The sequence below is a fragment of the Podarcis bocagei genome, assembly GCF_964188305.1.
Source record: "Podarcis bocagei genome assembly, chromosome: 16".
Taxonomy (NCBI): Eukaryota; Metazoa; Chordata; class Lepidosauria; order Squamata; family Lacertidae; genus Podarcis; species Podarcis bocagei.
This window is the reverse complement of record NC_138142.1, coordinates 13,462,979-13,484,318: the sequence shown is the minus strand read 5'-3', so window position 1 is coordinate 13,484,318 and position 21,340 is coordinate 13,462,979. Positions and strand designations below refer to the sequence as shown.

General features: G+C 47.7%; 1 protein-coding gene across 2 annotated transcripts in view; it reads left to right on the top strand.

Moving 5' to 3' along the window:
• Positions 1-14,208: 14,208 nt before the first annotated feature.
• TBX1 (T-box transcription factor 1) overlaps positions 14,209-21,340 on the top strand; it is a 55,098-nt gene continuing 47,966 nt past the window's right edge. For both annotated transcript variants that reach the window (XM_081174914.1, XM_081174913.1), the window contains exons 1-2: positions 14,209-14,500; positions 19,549-20,074. In XM_081174914.1, coding sequence (XP_081031040.1) covers positions 14,224-14,500; positions 19,549-20,074 — 803 coding nt within the window. In that variant the 5' untranslated portion in view covers positions 14,209-14,223. The remainder of the gene's footprint in view (positions 14,501-19,548; positions 20,075-21,340) is intronic.

Here is a 21,340-nt window from a genome sequence, read left to right as displayed (position 1 = left end):
CTCGCTTTGCTGCCTCCTCCCCCCCCACCCCCAAAGCTTGGAGGTTCCCCGGCAAGGGGGAGGGGAAAAAATTGAAACTTACACTTTCGTGCGTCCCTCCCGGCGTGACGCTGCGCGCTGACGTCACGGGGCTGTAATGGTGGTGTGCCTGGAGATTTTTTTCATCAAACAAGTGTGCCTTTGCCAAAAAAAGGTTGGGAAACACTGTTCTAAGCTACACAATATGTTTAGGTTCTTGATTGTTCTGCCTAGATGTCGTCCCCCCCCCCGACACACACACCAAATCTTTTGTTAGTAAATGGTAAAGGTAAAGGACCCCTGGACAGTTAAGTCCAGTCAAAGGTGACAATGGGGTGTGGCGCTCATCTTGCTTTCAGGCCGAGGGAGCCAGCGTTTGTCCACAGACAGCTTGTGAGTACCGGTCTACTGACAGGGTTCAGTTGTTATGTATCAGCTTTATGATAAGAGACTTTTTAAACACACAAAAACAAATTGCTTTTAATGTTTGATGTATTACGGTATTTTAATATTTTGTTGGAGGCCACCCAGAGTGGCTGGGGAGGCCCAGCCAGATGGGCGGGGTATAAAATAATAAAATAATAATAATAATAATAATAATAATAATAATAATAATAGCCTGAGTCTGGGAAATGTCTATTGGTTATTTTGCTTAAAAGATGTTAAGCAACAATTTTTTTTACTATTATTTATTATGAAAGTGCAATGTGGAGCTTTTTAAGGGTGCTATGTATATGAGATGCTTGCTAGGGCTGATGGGAGCTGTAGTTCTGCAACATTTGGAGGGCTGCAGGTTCCCCACACCTGAACTAGACTCAGGACAGTCATCTCTCAGGGAAGATGAAGTTGCAATATGTATTTATACTGTACTGAGCAGATCCTTGGATTAGATGACTTCCAACATCCCTTCCAGGATTCTCCATAGATCTCCTCGCCTCCACCTTTGCTCCACCCTCTCTGCCGATTCAAACTCTTCCCTCTTCCAGATGAGTCAGGAACTCTGGACAGTCTTTGATGCTCGATTGTCTTCAGAGGCAATGGTGAGGTTTATTATTACACCCTTGCTTCCTAAGAACAGCTGAAGCAGTGATGCAATCATGGGGGTGTTTTGGTTTGTGACATTTTGGGCTTGGCATATGGGAAAAACAAGGGAGTGGTGAGTCGAGCTGGTGTCCCACCGTTGACCTTGATAAGGAGAACAGGTTTCAACCCCCACACTCCATCCTAGCCAGGCTTTGATGAAATGTAGATTGGGCTCCCGATTTGCATGGGGCTGGCAATTTGTTTGGTTGGCTCCTCTGTAGGAATCTGTCCAGTTTTTGTCTGGCTCATGATGTGAAGATATTTTGCTCTCTTCCACAATGTGACAATATGGGAGAATAGCCAATGTGGCACTCTCCAGATGCTGTTGAACTCCAACTCCCATCAGTCCTAACCAACATAGCCAATGCTAAGGTGTGGTAGTCTCACAGCATCTAGTGAGCACCATGTTGACAGCTCCCACTGTGGATGGTGCCCATCCTATTAAAGTGTGTAGCATCTGCTCCCTGGGAGCAGTGGCGTAGCGTGGGGGGTGCAGGGGGGGCCGGCCGCACCGGGCGCAACCTCTGGGGGTTAGGGTTAGGGGGCGCAAATCCACGGGTTAGGGGGCGCAAATCCACGGGTTAGGGGGCGCAAATCCATGGGTTAGGAGGCGCAAATTACTTGCCTTGCCCCGGGTGCTGACAACCCACGCTATGCCACTGCCTGGGAGTTGGAGCCATTTTGTTTTTTAGATGCTCTGCAGAGATGAAATCTGTAGGTTCCAAGTATGTATTGGTGCTCTATAAACTCAGCGTTGTTTACGAAGCAGCCAGATGTCTATCAGGGGTTAAGGCACCGTTTGGGATGCTGGCTGGATTTAGATGAGTAGGAGATGATATTTTATTTTGCAATTATCCTTCCTTTTTCTCACTGGCGTGAGAAAGCAAATGCCTAATTCAGCAGAGTTAAAAATCACCGTCTATGTGACGCTTATCTTTAGAAGTTATTGGGACAAGTTTGCATAACCTTCTAGAACAATTAGAATATCCAAGGGTGCTTTAAGCAGACTTTGACTATCTTCTCCCTTTTTTATTTTCCCCTCTTAAGAAAGAAATCACTCTCAGGCTGTTAAGTGAACAAGAAAATGCAAGGTTTACTCACATCAAAGGTCTTGCCAGGCTTCAACAGTTGCAGTGTGGAAAATCAGGCAGCCAATAATCCTTAAACATTACAAATACCCATAGTCCATAGTTCCCCCATTGCAGGTACATAAAATAATGTGTAGTGACAGAAAGAAGGAGATACCAGGTTTGTGGGTATGATATCAGAGTCCCCTCTACATAGGTTCTAAAACTCCATGGTGCCATTGCCCCTCTCTGTGACTCTCTAGCAATCATGCATTTGTGATTTTGGCTGCACATCCTCACACATGGGACATCATAGTCTACATGTGAGTTATCAGGCCAGGTTCAAGTCTCTTGCATTTATATACAAAGCCCTGAACAACTTGGGTCCAGGATACTTTAAGGAACAACGAAGCCTGTATATATTCTAGCCCAATCACTGGGATCATCCAGATGAGCGCTATTAGCTGTCCCCCATGTTACAGAAACCCAACTGGCCTCAACCAGAAGTCAAGCGTTTGGTGGTGCCAGTCCCAGCAGAAACTTGACAGGCAGCCTTGCTTTTGACTGCCAGGTGTACCTTGAAAACTTTTTTATACTAACAGGCCTATACAATTGTTTAAAAGCTTTCCTGAGCAGTCAGATCTTTTACTGATTGTTCTGCATTGCCTTATAAAGGTTTGTTAAGGGGCTGTACACCAAGCTGATATTTTGTGAGAGGGTGGGATAAAGGTAAATGTAAAGGGACCCCTGACCATTAGGTCCAGTCGTGGCTGGCTCTGCGGTTGCAGCACTCATCTCGCTTTATTGGCCAAGGGAGCAGCTTCTGGGTCATGTGGCCAGCATGACTAAGCCGCTTCTGGCGAACCAGAGCAGTGCACAGAAACGCCGTTTACCTTCCCGCCGGAGTGGTACCTATTTATCTACTTGCACTTTGACGTGCTTTCGAACTGCTAGGTTGGCAGGAGCAGGGACTGAGCAACGGGAGCTCACCCCGTCGCGGGGATTCGAATCGCTGACCTTCTGATCGGCAAGTCCTAGGCTCTGTGGTTTAGACCACAGCGCCACCCGCGTCCCAAGAGAGGGTGGGATACAAAAGCTTTAATCAATAAATACAAGCTTGAGGATATTTTATCAGCTGCATTGAGCCTCTAGGCTTTATGACAAATGCTCAGGCATGGACCATACTACATTCAACGGGAGCTTTGGATTTTCAAAAGTGCTCAGTTTTTTGGCGGGTAGGATATGTAAGGAGGTGTTTGTGACTATATGTTCTAACACAGTTCTCCTTTCCAGAGGTTGGTGAAGCAGAGAGGGAAATGTTAGGCCTGTTGGTCTAGTGCAGGAATAGGGAGCCTGTGGCCTCCAGATGCCATTGGACTCCCATCAACCCCCACCATTGACTGTGCTAGTTGCAGCTGGTGGGCACTGGAGTCCAACAAGAAGTCAATGAGGACAATACTGAGCTAGGGGAAAGGCTGTAGTTTTCAATGGCAGAGCATCTGCTTTGTGTACAGAAGGTCCCAAGTTTGATCCCCAGCATCTCCAAATAGGTCTGGGAGAGAAAATCTTCCTTGAAATCCTAGAAAGCTGCTGCTAGTCAGACAGTACTGAGCTTGGTGAACCAATACAGTGGTACCTCGGGTTACATATGCTTCAGGTTACATACGCTTCAGGTTACAGACTCCGCTAACCCAGAAATAGTGCTTCAGGTTAAGAACTTTGCTTCAGGATGAGAACAGAAATCGTGCTCTGGCGGCAGCTGGAGGTCCCATTAGCTAAAGTGGTGCTTCAGGTTAAGAACAGTTTCAGGTTAAGTACGGACCTCCGGAACGAATTAAGTACCGTATTTTTTGCTCTGTAAGACTCACTTTTTCCCTCCTAAAAAGTAAGGGGAAATGTCTGTGCGTCTTATGGAGCGAATGCAGGCTGCGCAGCTATCCCAGAAGCCAGAACAGCAAGAGGGATTGCTGCTTTCACTGCGCAGCGATCCCTCTTGCTGTTCTGGCTTCTGAGATTCAGAATATTTTTTTTTCTTGTTTTCCTCCTCCCAAAACTAGGTGCATCTTGTGGTCTGGTGCGTCTTATAGAGCGAAAAATACGGCACTTAACCCGAGGTACCACTGTAATCAGAAAAAAGGCAGTTTCCTATGTTTCTAGATGAACTAGACGACTAATTCTATATAACACAGCTTCCTGTGTTTCTAAAATACACTTTACATATTAACAGAACAGAAACCCTTAGTCTTTTCTAGACAATGTCAGACCTCTCCTACATAACTCTTTATACTATCTATATCTATATCTATATCTATCTATCGATATATATATATTGTTATTAGTTTTTTAACATACCATTTTCAACAGTACTTAAACATACTTTTACATCTTATTCACTTTTTTTTACTTTTCAGTCCTGTCTGAAAATTTTCCAATCTAATCTCTCAGGATGCATTTCTTATCTTCCCTATTACATTTCAAACTCATAACCAATATCTCTATATTTTCCCGCTTTGTAACACTTCGTATATTTCTCCTTACAAAACTTCTTGTAGTCCTACTAGCATAATTTGTTGATTACAGTTGCTCTTCAAATAATTCATATACTTCTTCCAATCTTCTGTAAATCTCTGGTTCCTCAGGTTTCGAATCCTTCCTGTCATTTTGTCCAATTCTGCATAGTCCATCAATTTTGTCTGCCATTCTTCTTTCATCGGAATTTCTTTTTCCTTCCATTTCTGGGCTAACAATACTCTTGCCGCTGTTGTTGCATATAAGAACAATTTAACACCTTGCCTATTAATGTCTTGGCCTATAATACCACGTAAAAATGCTTCTGGTTTTTTGTAAGAATGTATATTTCAACATCTTTTTCAGACCTCTCCTACATAACTTAGTCAGTAGAGCATGAGAATCTTAATTTCAGGGTTGTGGGCTGGAGCCCCACATTGGGCAAAAGTTTCCTGCATTGCAGAGAGTTGGACTAGACGACCCTTGTGGTCCCTTCCAACTCTATGATTCTGTGGTTCTATGATTCTGATGACTGAGTAGCAACACCAAAAACAGTTCAGGAGGTTAAGTCCTGGTTTAAAGGATGCCCAGATTTTCTAACAAAGTATGCTTGTTGATCTTTCCTGATAAAACTGTTTTTTACGTGTCAGTCTCTACAGTGGTACCTCAGGTTACATTCGCTTCAGGTTACATACACTTCAGATTACAGACTCCGCTAACCCAGAAATAATACTTCAGGTTAAGAACTTTGCTTCAGGATGAGAACAGAAATCGTGCTCCGGCAGCACGGCAGCAGCAGGAGGCCCCATTAACTAAAGTGGTGCTTCAGGTTAAGAACAGTTTCAGGTTAAGAATGGACCTCCGGAACGAATTAAGTACTTAACCCGAGGTACCACTGTATTGTGAATCCCCTCCCTGGCTATGCGGTTTATAATTTAACACTGATTTAGGATGTTGGCTGGATTGGTCAATTCAAGGTTACCATCGTGGTGAGAAATGTAATTGTAAAGGACCTCAAAGGTAACCAAAATCAGTGTTCCTCAAACTTGGGTCCTCAGATGTTGTTGGACAACAGTTTCCATAATCCATGACCATTGGCTATGCTGGCTGGAGATGATGAGAGTTGTAGTCCAACAATTCCTGGGTGAGGGTGTCTCATTTTGGCAATGGTTTTGAAGCCCAAAGCAGATTTTTCATTGGTATGTTGCAAAATGTGCCAAATAATAAAGAATATTGTTTTTAAAAAAGCAAAGGGGGGGGGGGAGGAAATGAAGAAACAGTCCTTATTTTTATAGAACTTCTCAACGACTTGACTAATACAGTAATTGCTGGCCTGAGATTACATTGCCAGGTGCAAATCACACCATCTTTCATTAAGAGCATTTGTTCTTTCTGCAAGACTTCAGACTGAAAATCCACAATGCATTGTAGTCTAACAACATCTGGAGACCCTAGATTGAATGATGCTGCTTTAGTCCAAATCCCTGCCAATTCAGGCACTCCTGAATTGCCTGAATCCAGGAAATCAGACTACAGCAGATGGAGTAGTGGGCTATGCTCAGGCTCAAGGGCCAATCCTGGCCCACAATGGTGTTCAGTTTGGCCCATGGGACAATTTCCCTTAAAACACGCACACCTGACCATCAGCTGACAGCACTGGTAATGCCAGCTGCTGATGGACGGGACTTTCTCTTCTCCCCCTTCTATGGACGCACAGTGAAAGAGAGAAGCGAGGAGCTGCTTCAAATAGCACTTTTGCAAAGCGCACTCCTACTTTCCTGCTTGAGCCTCCCTCCGGAGTGGGAGTGCATGCAAGCCCAGGACTGCCATAGAAAGCCCTTTTGCAAACCTCCAGCTGACTGTGCAAAGGATTTTGAGAGGTGGGCAGGGCTGATGTGATGTGACTACAGGTGATTTGATTGACAGGTGGTTGACCCCACCCACCTGTCAAGTTTAGCTTGGGAAGCAAATCCTGAGACGAGGATCTGGTCTGTGTAGCCAAAAAGGTTCCCCGCCCCTAGTCTACACTGCAGCGTTCCACAGGATGTAGTGATGTTCCACCAATTTGCATGGCTTAGATTACACAAATCAATGCAGGATGAGGTGACCAGTGACTACAAACCATAATGGTTATGTTCTGCCTCCAGTATGCCTCTGACTACCAGTTGCTCATACTCACCAGGAAGCAAGGATGGTGTTCACGTTCTGTTTGGAGCCAGTGTGGTATAGTGATTAAGAGCGGTGGACTAGTAATCTGGTGAACCGGGTTCGCTTCCCCACTCCTCCACATGCAGCTGCTGGGTGACCTTGGGCCAGTCACACTTCTTTGAAGTCTATCAGCCTCACTCACCTCACAAAGTGTTTGTTGTGGGCAAGGAAGGGAAAGGAGATTGTTAGCTGCTTTGAGACTCCTTTGGGTAGTGATAAAGCGGGATATCAAATCCAAACTCTTCTTCTTCTTTAGGAGTATCTTCTCATAGGCCACTGTAAGAACAGGACCCTGGATAAGGTGGGCTTTTCTTCCTGATCTTATGTTCTTAGCATCTAGGATAATGTTCAGTTTATCAGGTATGGCAGTAGAGGCCTTTTACTTGATATATTCTGAACCGGCTGGGTTATAACCACAAAAATCCACAAACTGCTTTATCCGAAGTCTTCCCCATAAACCTGTTCAGCAGCTTTCAGAGAAAGGGTTCGACTTCCAGACATTTGAGAAGTGCAGTCAGACCATGTTTTACATACTCACCTATGAGTTTAACACAGTCATCTGGGACTAATCAAATGGTAGACACGCACCACTAGACATTGGGGGGGGGGGTTGGAATCTGGTGGCAAAGTTCTTGTTTCGCTTTGTTTTATATTAGCACATTTAATATCTCACCTTTCAACGCAAGGAACCCTAGTAAGTATGTTTACAACCAGGAGGTTGTAAATCTGAGAGATGCCTGATTGGGAGAGCCAACCATCTCTTGTGATGTAAGTCCCATTGAGGCCTCGGTCCTGTATACCTGAAGGAGCGTGTCCACCCCCATCGTTCAGCCTGAGATCCAGCACCAAGGGCCTTCTGGAGGTTCCCTCATTGCAAGAAGTAATGTTACAGGGAACCAGACAGAGGGCCTTCTCGGTAGTGGCGCCCACCCCGTGGAACACCCTCCCGTCAGATGTCAAGGAAATAAGCAGCTATCTTATCTTTAAAAGACATCTGAAGGCAGCCCTGTTTAGGGAAGTTTTTAATATTTAATGCTGTATTGTTTTTAACACTCGATTGGGAGCCGCCCAGAGTGGCTGGGGAAACTCAGCCAGATGGGCAGGGTATAAATAAATTATTATTATTATTATTATTATTATTATTATTATTATTATTATTATTATTATTATTATTCAATGGATGTATAGGATTGCAACCCCTGGAATCTGGCTGTTTTGAGATTTCCAAGAACACGTAAGATAGATACACACATGTCAGTTAGGTTCTGGATTTCTAAATAACTCTTCACTTACCTTCTAGGACTTCTCTGGCCTTATACACACAGAGAGATGTGTTCTTGATACATCAAGAGGTTTTCTTGGGGAAGGAATCATAGCTCAGTGATAGAGCATCTGCCTTGCTTGCAGGAAGAGGGGTGTCAGTAGTGCCAACTTGGGCTCCACACTGTGGGTGCACAGAGCACGTGTGCCATGCCGCAATGTCATGGCACAGCTAATGCCCTTGCCTCTCATCCTACCAGGGTGCCAGTCACAACTGCCCTCCAGCGATCCATGCCTGATGGAGCCGGGTGGCATTCAGTGTTCCTCCCAAGCAGAGCTCTGTCACATGATTGCTACATGTCACTCTAGCTGCTCCCTCTGAGCTCTTTCACTAGTGCACACCGCTCATTTAATGGTTTCAACAAGAAGGAATTTCTTGCATGTGTTGTGAGGCCATAAACAGCACAGTCAGGTCATAGCTTCAGGTAGCAATCCTAAGGCACATTCATTTTAATTAGGCTCTGTTGAATGCAGTGGGACCTCCTTCTGATACATAGGACTGAATGGGAGTGAATTGACAGCCATCGAGTGCAGGAGAGATAAATAGTAGTGGACGGTGGGATGGGACTCAGCAAGGAAAAATCGGGCTTTCTCAACTTTAGTTCCTCATCTGTAAAATGGGAATAAAAGCATAGTGACCTATTTCCTCCAGGTCTTCTGCAGGCAGCGTGGCAGACATTGGGTGATTGGGAGACACACATTGCACAATGCAAATTACCACTGAGGAGAAGAAACAGAGAAGAGACTCAGCAACCTTTCAGAGTCTGACTGTCCACCTTCTGAAAATGCAGCTTTTTTTTTTATTCACTTTCAAAAGCCAACTTCCAGGGGTCCCTTTAAAAAGCCCCAGACATCACCACCTCATATATCTTACATAAGTCTAGTTGAGTTCAAGGTCAGTGCCTATAGAATTGTTGTAAGTGCCACTGAACCTTATGTCTTCATGTATGTAAGGTTGTAAGTCTTGTGGGCAAACTCTAAGGGGTTATTGCTAAGGATCAATTTGTCAGGTTCAGTAGGCGGTATTGCGTGCTAGTCCTACTCAGAGTAGACCTGTTGAAGTTAATGGACAGGACTTACTTAGGTCCATTAATTCCCGTGGGTCTTTTCTAAGTAGGACTTAGCTGAACACTAAGTTTTACACCTCCGCTTCCCCAGTCCTGTTCATTATTAAATTATTATTACTGCAATATTTTTTTTGTTGATATCAAATGAGGTCAGCATGAACACGATTTAAATGACACACTGCTATTATTATGAGTCATAAAAATCAGCCATAGCAACAGAATGATACTGCGGATTTGAAATTGATTATAGGAAGATCAAATAGTGGGTTTTGGTGGTTTGTTTCTTCAAGCGGTGGATTAATCATGAGAGTTGTGAGTTTTGTCATTCATGGTAGGGAGACCTAAAATAGGGATTTCAAAATTTTCTTTAAAAAAAATCTGGGCAAAGTGTTGTAAAAAGTGCTGTTTATTCATTGGATGGGGGGGGGGGAGAATCATTGTAAAATTATAGACACCCAGGCACGATTTGTATTTTTTTTAAAAAAAAGAAGGAAAGAAAGACAAATAAATCCGTTTTATTTAGAGCTCTTATTTTCTTAAGGCATTATCCGATCATCACCTGTTCTGAAACTATCTTGTAAACGCACTTTCCAGTCAAAAGGCCAAGGATTATTATTATTCCAATGGGGCAGTTACGCATAAATATGTCCCACTGATATAAAAGGGGCTTTATAAAGTACGGAATCGTGGTTGAAGTTTTTTTCCTTCTTCCAAAAAAACCCACAATTTTATTCGTTTGTTTATTCTATTTATAACAAACCGTCTTTTCCTCCATCCCGGAGCTCAAGGCGGCTTACACGTCCAATCCTGGGGGTCCTTCCGCACAATTCACACCCAGGTCCAGCAAATAAATCAACGGAACCGGTTGAAAGTAGGGCAGCTAGCCTCTCTTCCTACCCCCAGTGACCTGGAACAATGTTCTACGGCTTACTCAAAAGTGGAACTTTAGTTGGAAAACACGGAGGGATATCCTTGCGATCGTGGTCATCGAGGGATCCATTGCGTGATAACATCCCGCACACTTCTTACGGGCTCCATAGGGATCCCATTGACTTGGCTAGGACTGCTTATGTCACATACTGTAAGTCCTCCTGCATAATATTAAGCGTATTTTTTTTGTAAAAAATGTGCTGCATAAATATATATTTTTGCTCCTTATTAGGGAACACCCTTGCGGCACTTCGAAAACTTCGTCGATTTATGATGGCATAAGCTTCCGTAGGTTGCAGTCCACTTCAGCAGATGGATGGAGTTTTATTCTGTTTTACAAATATATGTACATATGAGAGTGGTGCTTTTTCCGGGCGTGGGGGGAGAGAGTTGTAAACATTGAGATCAGAAGCAGAACACAGATCCCGTGATTCCCGGTGGCGGTTTACAGACAGTTGTGGCTGATAACACAGGCGTCTCTCGGAACACGGAGAAGCCGGTTCGCACGTGTAACGTAACACCAAGCCCTTGTCGCGATTCAGTCCAGGAGTGATGCGGTCGAACTTCCTGATTAATGCCAATTCAGAGGTTTCACTTGGCGGTTCTCCCTTTAATGATGATGATAATGGTGGTTAATTGCAGACAGTCTCTATGCAAAACACGCAACACGCTCCCTGACCCTGCGGCGATGGTGTGTCTGCCTTACCCATCGAGGTCCCAGTAGCCCTAGCCTGGGTTTATTTTTTAGTTTTTCCGTGGGTTCTCATGTGGAGAAGGGTCTTGGGTATAATGCAGTGGGGGAGGCAAAGTCTGCTTATCCAGCCCCCCCCCCACCACTTCGGACTTGGAAGGGCTCGTCTGTAGCCGGAGGAGAGATCGGGTTGCAGGAGTGCTGTGCCGGGAGCAGCCGCGGAAAGCGATCCTGTTCTCCGCCTCTGGCCTTCTAACGTTGCAGCAGAGAAAAGGGGGACGGCGCTTCAAGGCAGCCTTTGCAGGTGACCTGGCCAGTTAAGCAGATGTATTTGTGTGTATTTCTGTGCCTAGCTCGCTCGGGAGTCCTATTGAACTCAATGGGGCTTAATCCCAAGGATGTGCGGTTAGGATCGCAGCCCCCTGGAAGGGATCCGAGACGTGCGCAGCCGAGCGAAGGCTCCCGTGGCACGAAGATTTGAGTGGGTGGGGGTCTTTTCGGCGGCGGTGTGTCCTCGAAACCAATGCTGATTGCTCAACTCTAAAGTCATTCCCTTTTCTCCCTCTCTCTCTCACGTGACAAGGACTGGAGACGTGTGTGAACCCGGACAAAATCCTTTTTATACCTCCAGAAATTATGTATGTCTTTATCCAGAAAAGGTGCGCGGGCTTTCAGACTCCCGAGAGATATAGCACCTGGGAATGTTTTGCGATTTCACAAAACAGCTATGACTTTTATACGGTTTGGAACCCAGAAAGCGTTTTCTTCCTTCCTCCGAATTCAGCATTGCACAAAAGATCCATAATTCTTTTTACTGTAGCTTTGGTCCCAAAGGGATATTTCATGTAAAATTCCTTCCTTCTTCCGTATCCATCCTGGTTTATCACCGTTTTGCATCGAGCGTTCTCGATCCAGATGGAAAAATTGTTTAAGAAGTGCTAATTCTTTTTATTATGGTTTCCTCACTTAAAGCATTCTCCAGCTGCAAGTAAACGTTCTTAATAGAATGTATTGTACTACCCTACTAATTGTAAGAGGATTACTCTGAATACTATGCAACGGTAGGGATAAATACTCCGCAGTTACTGTTGGTATAAAATCATACTAACGCAGAAGGGTTTGGGACTATTATGGGATTGAGAGCCCGATTCATGCTCGGTTCATATTTCATTCCTAGAGTAATTTTGCTTTAGGAAGGGGGACCCATTTGCTCTTAACCTTAATCTCAAATTTTGACACTTTTTAAAATTTGGGAGCATTTGATAACTTTTTGCAATTTATTTTTTTTTTGCTTAAGAAACCAAAAAATGACACATCCTTTCGGCTCAGAGCTTCAAATATATTCAGATAAGGGATTTGATCAAAGACTTTGTTTTTGACCAATATAGAACTTTGTCATATTAGATAGTTTAAAGTGTTCCTATATATTAATACAATAAAACGGTTGGAATGGCTCAAGATTAGACCGCGGTGAATGTGTCCTCTCAGATCAGCTGATTAAACAAACCATCCACTTTTTGGACATGTTTTCTTCCTCCCACACCCCGTCGTCATTTTTTAAATTATTATTATGGCTAGAGGCCTCAAAAACCGAAAGTGGCCCGCGCCTCTCTGGACGTCTGAGTCTGGATCGGAAAGAGTTGTCTCTGCCTAGGTCTCTACGAAGCTTATTCCCACCCCGAGAAAGTGTTTTAAGTTTTTAAGCAGGTGGTGTTTGGATCTGGGGCGGTATTCCCCCCCCCCCACCCCCGCAAAAAATAAAACCCACCCCTGGCAATCCTTCGCAAACTAAGCTGGTACGCGTCTCGTCCCCAAGCCTCGAAGCCAGACATTATGGGTCGGTGATGACATCTCCGGCGCGAGGGGAGGAGAGGTTTGGGGTGCGAATCAAGGCTCCTCACCATAATTGCCATAGAGCTGTAATTGCTGTCTTACGCAACGTTCAGTTTTGCAGTGAAACGCGGCTTCGCACAACCCGACGAGCGCTTTGTTGGGAGTGAGGGAGATCTAAGCGCACGCACTTCTGAGGATACAGTAGCGCATGGGACTGGTGTATTGGGGCGTGTGTGTCTGTCGTTGTGTGTGGTGGGGTCACCGCTAACAGTGCGGCCTGTTTATAGGTCGAAGCAGTACAACGCGGTAGAACTAATCTGTCCACCCGCACCTCTGGAGAAACCGTTCTCAGTGCCGGCCCACAGACCGGGCTGAAGAAGGGATTGTTCATTCTCAAGGTCTTGCGGGGCGAGAAGACCCCTTCTTTGATTCGGGCAACTGCAGAGCGGACTGTTTCGCTTCTAGGCTGGACTCACTCTGGGAGGGGGTTGTGCTGCTTCCTCCTATATACATAATAATTGGTGGTGATTCTGGGGTGTCCTTCCACACCTGGGCAGACACCCCCCACAAAGTTTCTGCTATTATTATTCTGTTGGCCACGGCAAGAGAACTGGAAAAATGAAGGAGACGCAGTCTACCCGCTCTACTGCTCCCCGCCGCAATCCTCTCCAATTTATAGCTCTCTTCTTTGCTAGTTTGTCGCTGGTAGTGTTTCCGCAAAGGAAGCGGAGAGCGGAGGATGCGAAATTAGCGGCGGGGCAGAAGGCCATCCTTACAAGTCCGTGTGCCATCGCCACCCACGGGAAGGTGCGCAGAGCGAGCGAGAGGAATCCTCTGCGACAGGGAAGGGAGCTGCGCCCTCAGCCTTGCAAGGAAGGCGCGCTCCGGGGAGGGAGGAGAGTGGTGTAAAAAAACGCAATAAATCCAGGGGAAACCGGAAAAAAACCCAGGAGCATTTACCTGAACTATTCATTGCTGGGGGAAAAGAAGGAATGCGGGAGAAATGTGTGGAGAAAGCAAGAACATAAAACTCCCACTCGATCCTAAGCGCTTTACCTGGAGGTAAACCTCCCTGAGCAGGCGCGGCGCTTACTTCCGAGTAAACGTGGCTAGGCCGGCTGCCGATCCGAGGTGCTGGGGGGGGAGGCAAGCGGGAGGGGGGACGAGGTGGCAGAGGAAGAGGAGGAGGAGGGAGATTTCGGGTTGGGCCAAGGCGCGCGGAGCCACTTTCCGCCAGCTGGGAGGAGGGAACGGCGATGGGTTGCTGGAAAGGGGGGGGAGGGGGAGGGAAGGGCCAGGGCAGAGGAGAGAGGGGTGGGGGAGCCGCTTCGGAAACTTCCTTCGGCTCCTTCTCTTCCCGCAGCAGTTTCTGCCGCCGGGCCGCCGCCGGGCCCCTGCCATGCGCGCCGCGCGCGTCCCAGCGCAGCTGGCCCTGGCGCGCTGATCTCCCCGACGGGCGAGCCGTTTCCACGCGGGCTCGGCGGTTCTCTGCCCTCCTATGGACGACGCGAGCCCCCTATCCCCCAAGGCCAACGCGTTCAGTATCGCCTCTCTGATTTCAGCCGCTGAGCGCGAGGGAAAAGGAGGCGGCGGCGACGAAGAAGACGACGACAACGACGACGAGGAGGAGGTTGCAGTCGCTGCGCTGGACTCCGAGCCCAGCGCCGCCGCCGCCGTCGGTGGGGGCCTGCGCAGACCTTACAGCCCCTCCGCTGCCGCCGCTGCTGCCGCCCGGAGGAGGATGCATTTTAGCGCCGTTACCCGGGACATGGAAGGTAAGCGGCGAAGAGACTCGAGAAATTTGCTTTTAAATAAATCAGTTGGTGGGGAGGGGAGAGGGGATGTCTGCAAAAATATGTGGCGCCCCTCAGCCACTGCTTAGCGCAGCCAGCACCCAAAGGTCAAGGGCGAAGGGAGCTCCGGGGATCTCGCCCACAGACACTCGCACAGTTTGCTCGGATACTCTTCTCCCGGTTAGAGTAACCCGGCTCTGCCGCTCACGGAGACCCGGAGACGGCCCAAGGGGCTTTATTGCAGCAAGGAAACCTCTTGACAACAGCCTCAAACAAAGCAAAACCCAGCACGCCAGTCCCTCTGCGGCGCGCACGCCGACACCTGGAAATTCAAGGTGTCTGGGTTTACTTCCGAGTAGACACGCCTCCGCTTGCCCTGCTCCGGCTCCCTTGCTCCAAGGAACTTCCGTGCAATGAAAATGTGCCTTGTTTCGCGTATATTATTTTCCGTGGCGCTTTGTCACCGAGGAATAACGCGGGTTTTGGGGGCTTCTGGACTTAGGGAGCTGCCTGCTGCCGAGTTAGACCAGCGGTCCCTCTAAACTCTTCTTACTGGCACTGGGTCTCCGGGGGTCTGGGGCGCAAATTTTCCCCGATCCTAAGGGGTCTGAACTGGGGAGCAACCTGCCTACAGAGCATGCCGTTTGCGGCTTAGCCACGAACGATCTTTCCTCGTATATAACCTCCCCAATGGAGATCCGCAGCAAAAAGCGCCCCCGGATCCTCCAGCTCCGGGCTGTAGCCAGCGGAGATATACTCAGAGTAGACCCAAAGGAGCTAATGAACCTGCTAGTCATGCCCATTAGTTTCAATGGGTTCTGCTTGGAGTACCCATTATAATTCATAATAATTAACGACAATAATAATAATTACTATGATGATGAATGTTGTGCAGCATTACCAAGTCACTTAGCATTAAACTCACCGTGTGAGCCGATGGGTCTGTGAGCAGCAAACATTGCAGTTTTGTTCGGGGTTCTTAAAAAAATAAAATAGTCCATACTTTTGTTTAACCGATCTAGGAACTAAACCACAACCTCTTCTGGTTTGCTCGCCCGCCCGGAGTCTTTTCTTTGGAAAACGACTCTCCTCTGAAAGTAACCGAGGCTGGAGTCCCGAAACAGAAGCCTACCTGGGCGTCAGCCTCATTGAACCCAGTGGGGTTGGCTTCCGAGTAAAAGCATCTGTGGCATTTGGGTGGCACATATAACGTTAGCAACTGGAGCCACCGCCCACGGAAAAAACAAACAAACCACAGGCTCTCTCAAATCGATAGTAAATCTAGGTTAGGCACATGCTTGTAATGTGCTGCTTCGCTGTCAATTAGCAAAGTAGCCCTGAGGTATGGAGTTATTAGCAGCGATTGCAGCGCAGTCAGGAAGGGACCACGTGTGTGTTTGGGGGGAGGGGGGGAGAAGCTCTCTCTAATTTGCCTGTAAGAACAAGAGAAAGTTGAGTATTTGGGACATATAAGTATTATTATTAAATTCTAATTATTAAATTTACAAGGAACTATAATAGTTCCCTTCTACATAAGGAAAGTCAAGGGAATGCAAATCTAACCGCAGGATTTTTTAAAGTGGGAAGAGGTGAAGTCTTCTCTTAACACTTACTAAAAAATAAATGGCTGAAACTTCGGAATAAATGAATGACCGGATGGTTCCCTTATACGGTGCAGATTATACACACAGGATCACGCTAACGTTCTGTGGAGCTGACATAAAACACGTTTGAGTCTTGCTTCCCGGTAAGTATGGTAAACACTGGGTTGTATTTTATATACAGAGATCTTAATCACTTAACTTGGAAGCCTGTTCCATTTAAGTTTTTTTTTAAAGTTTACTATAAATAAACACACAGAAATGAACTTGTGCTAGATTCCACTGCGATAGCCCGGTTCATTTCAACGCGCAACGGGGCGTTAGCCTTGGCGGGGAGGAATTAATTCACGAGATTACAGAGCTTGGAAGAAATACAAATAATTAGAAAGAAAATAAAATAGCAGTGTTATGGTATAGGAAGTCATATGGCGCTTATAGAAAGTATAAAACAATGGTTTTAGAACTTTAAAAAAACCCCGGCTGGTTCAAAGTCAGGAGGCGATTTTCTACAACAAGGCCACAGAGTAGCTGAAATCAATAAAGGCGTTTAATTGGAGAGTGGCGGAGAGGATTCTCTGTTTCAAATATTCCATTTGTGGGGGGGAGGGGAGAGAGACTGGGGGCTCATCCAGACGACCAGAGCAATGAAGGCTATATGCTGTATTACAGCGCAGCAAGAACACCGTGCTAAACAGCAAGCGAATAACACAGGACTCAATATGGATTTAGCGCGTGTTTGTAAACCGCGTGGAAGAACTAGCTGGTGGCAATGCAGGATACAAATAAACTTCAATTAATTAAACTTCGCGGAAAGGTCACCTATAGGAACCCCACGGAAGTGAATGGGAGAGATGTGGTACTGCGCGGTTCCCGTTCACTTCCATGGCTCTCTCTCTCTCCAGAATGAGATCTTCTGGCTTGAGGAGGTGTCCAAGAGTAGCTCAGAATAATATGACGGGCTTCCACACTACACCTTAAAATAAGCCATAACAACTTTTTTTAAAGTTGCTTTTTAAAGGTTACTTTTAAAACAGACTATACTTACTTGAATTGAATCTTAAACAACAATAAAACTTATATTGTATATTCGCTATTTCATTATATAGCGAGATTTAACCTCGGCAGGAGAGTCCTGCCAACTTTCCCCAAATTTCTTAGTAACCCAATTCTCTTACAGGAACATTTTTTTGAGAGGAAGTAAACTCCATTGAATAGGATATCTAAAGAGTCGTGTAGGAAAAGATGCCCATTCAGTCTGATTTCAGTGAGTATTCTCCGCAGGAATCACTTTAATCTTGATTTTATTTTTAAATCCGAACAGAGGAATCAGAATAATTCTGTGGTTTCCTTGGAACTTGACTTCCAAGGAAATGCACTTCCCACGGCAATCTAATAATAACAATAACTTCCCAAACTAATCTAATTATAATAATAATGCCTCTTCTTGAAACCAATACCATTTCATTCCTTCCAGCGTGCAGAGCATTGGGGGGAACGTCATAGCTCAGTTGTAGGACATCTGCCTTGCATGCAGAAGGTCCCGGGCATCTCAGGTAGAGCTGGGAATGTTCCTTTTCTAAAACCCTGGAGAACCGTTGCCTGTCATTGGGGACAATATTGAACTAGAAAGATCAGTGATCTGACTCTGGGTTAGCAACAGTGAATTTATCCCCCTACCCTCTTCAATACTGTGTTCACATATTAGCGAGCCCGCAATCCGGATTAGTACCGCAACCTCATATATAGGACAGTAAACCTCATTCAACACTGTACTGTATATAGATCGGGGGCCTAATACGGACAATTTCGGGGTGGAGAGGGGATTTCTGTCCGAGTCCTCCTGGCCATTTAAATAGAGTTAAGAGCTCGCTTTTGCTTCCAGTATACGGCTTAAGAGATTTGTGGACCGGCGCTTGCTGAAGCTTCAGAGGTCCTGGGTTAAAAACGAGCCTGTTTGAATGGGTAGGAAAGCTGCAGTGGTGCTGAATGAGTTTGCACGTCTATAATATGCAGATAATTAATTTGCAGTATAATAGGAGATGGGGGTGGGGGTGGGGGTGGATGAGAGGCGATGCAAGTGGGGGGGGTTGTTGTTTTGTTTTGGTTTTAAAGAGGTTGCATGTAAATTTTTGCTTGCATCAAAGCTGGGAGAGCGAGCTAAGGGAGAGCTCCAGGAAAAGCCCACCCTCTCCAAGCGCGCGCGCTCTCTCTCCCCGCTTGTCAATCACTCCGCGGCTCCCGAGGCAAGGAAAAGCGCGCGCGCGCGCGTTACCTGCAGGGGCTCCCCTTTATCGCCATTAAAGAAGAAGGGAGAGGGGGGGAGGAAAGTAAGAACCGGTTTGGTGGCAGCGAAAAGAGGGAGGCCCTCTGCTGAGAGAAAGAGAGAGGGAAAAGAGGCCGTCTCACAGCCAAGCCAGGAGAAAATGGAAGCAAAGAAGGCGTTTAAAAGATGAGGGGGACGAAAAGGAAGAGGGTGGGTGGGGGGCGGAGGTGCCGAGCCCTGCCCGGGCAGCCAGCCGCCAGCGCTCGCTGGCTGACTGACGGCCGGGCTGGTTGACTCGCCCTCTCCCTTTTCGGGGGCGAGGCCAAAAGCCCAGGCGCGAGGGGGGGGGGAGAGAAAGAGTTTGGAGGTGGGAGGAGGGACGTCCCCTGCTGGGCTGGGCGCGAGGAGGAGATAGGAGAGCGTGGCGCGCGCGCCCAGGCCTCTCCACCGCCGCGCTCTCCCCCCCCCCCAGTCCCGGGGGGAATGACTCAGTCCGTCTGTCAGTCAGTCAGTCAGTCAGGAGCGCCACAGCGCGAGAGAAAAAGAGAGAAGCAGTCTGAGGGAGTTCTTGTCAGTAGCGCTCGCTCTCTCGCGCCGCCGGGGAAGCGAGAGAACGCCAGAGAAAAGGAACTCGTTCCTTCAGAGCGCGAGGGGCTTTTTTTCTGGGCCTCTCTCTCTCTCTTTCTCGGCGTTCACTTCTCTCGGCGTCTAGCCGGAGCCGAGGCGGTGGCCTTCCTCGGAGAGCCCCCGGCGCGTTTATGAGGAGAAGCAGCCGCGGGGATAAGCTGTAAAGTTTCTGGTGCGCGCGCAGGCGCGCCACCGAGAGCGGAGAAGCGAGCTAGCCGGCGCTGAGGCGAACTTGGCCGAGCGCCTTTTTTTTTTTAAGGGGGGGGGAGGTGAGAGAGAGAGAGAGCGAGAGAGGAGAAGAGGCCAAGTCAACCGAGAGAGGGGCCTCCATTCTCTTTCTCCCTCAGCGGCGGGGCGCTATAAATTGAGGCGGCTGTGGCGCCGCGGCCCAGTTTACCTCAGGAGGGCGAGCAGCTCCGGGAAGCGAGCGAGCAACCGACCTGACCGCCCGCTGTTCTCTCTCTCTCTATTCCCCCTCCCTCCTTCCTTTCTCTCTCTCTTTTCTTCTTCTTCTTCTTCTTCCTCCGGCATGATATCAGCCATCTCCAGCCCTTGGCTGACGCAGCTGTCCCATTTCTGCGACGTCGCCGCTTTCACGGCCAACAGCCTGAGCAGCCTCAACGCGTCGGCGGCGGCCGCGGCCGGCTACCACCACCTCTCGCCGTCGCCGGGGGACCCGTACGGCCAGCATGAGCCGCCGCACTACGAGCCCTGCTCGGCGCAGCAGCAGCAGCAGCAGCAACACCCGCCGCCTCAGCCGCCACCGGCGCCGCAGCACCACCACGCCAGCCAGCAGCAGCAACAGCAGCAACCGCAGCAGCTCGGCTACGCCTTCCCAGGCGGCTCCGGGGCCAACCCTCCTCCTCCGCCGCAGCCGCCGGGCTCCGACACCCCCGAGAGCGGCGGAGGGGGAGGCGGCGGAGGGGGATCGGCGCCGGCCTCGGCCAAGGCGCCGGTCAAGAAGAACCCCAAAGTGGCCAACGTCAACGTGCAGCTGGAGATGAAGGCGCTGTGGGACGAGTTCAACCAGCTGGGCACCGAGATGATCGTCACCAAGGCCGGCAGGTCAGAGCCCCTTTGCGCGCAGGGGGGGGGGGTTGGACTGGATGACCCCGGACGGTCCCTTCCAATTCTGCCATTCCATCCCTGCCTCTCGAAAAGCAAGCGGCAGGCTTCCTAGTCTTGCTCAGAGGAGATCGGGAGAGGCTTCCCTTCGTGGTGCTTTTTGAAATGGACGGGCCTAAGGGAGTCAGGTCCGTTGACTTCAACGGGGCTACTCTGAGCAAGGCTAGCATGGGACTCTATGGGGCGCTAGGGGCTTCCTTCCCAGAAAGTGGGGTCCGCCGTTTCTCCTCACCCCCAAACTTCTTCCCCAAAAGACCCCCTTCTCAGGTGCTTTCTGCCCCGATGGGCAGGCAGTGCAGACGAATGGGAAACATAACAGGGGTTCTTTTATTTATTTATTTTAAGGCGATTATTATTATTATTATTATTATTATTATTATTATTATTATTATTATTATTATTATTATTATCACACGATCCTGCCACAGTTGGGCGCTTTGGGGATGTCTGGGGGGATTGGGAAGGAGCGAGGGCTGCGATCCTATGCCTGCAGAAACTTGCAAGCTATGTTGGGCTTTCTTCTGAGCAGAAGGCACGCTGTGGATTGCGGCGTTAAGGCGCGCTTTGGATAGTAAAAGCCTTTGAGCGCGTTGGGACTTTTAATCGACTTCCTGGAGTTTATTCTTCGTTCCTGCCGTGAATACCACTAGGTACCCCCCCTTTCTTGCTTGTGGCATTTTTTTCACCCTCCCCTTCATTGTTTTCCTTACGCTCTTCTTGCTGTGGCTTTGGTTAAGTGCAGGAGTTACTAAGGAACGAATTCGTCCCTAAACGCCCCGATCCCAATCACTTTCACTCGTTTCCTCCTCTCCTCCTTCAGCGGTGCTTACTTCCAAGTAAGACTATGTGATCCAGGATCCTTCAGTTTATTGACTCCGGATTTCATGTAGCGACATCTCCGCTTATCTGACCCAAAATGTTGCTGATTTGTTTGCTTTTTTTAAAAAAAAAAATCCCCTTTACAGTTCACAGTAGTACAGGCTAATGCTGGTGGAAACCTTTTTGATTTGAAAAATAGGTGTGGAGGATCATTATTATCATTATCATAATGCGATGATTAAATGATTAGTTCATTACCAGTCTTAATCAACCCTCATCCTTCCAAAACTCTTGCTTGAGCCCCAACCTTTACATATATGCACAATGTGTATTTTTAAAAAGTAGCGCTGTAATGGTTTAATAGATCCTGTACACGTTTACTCAGAA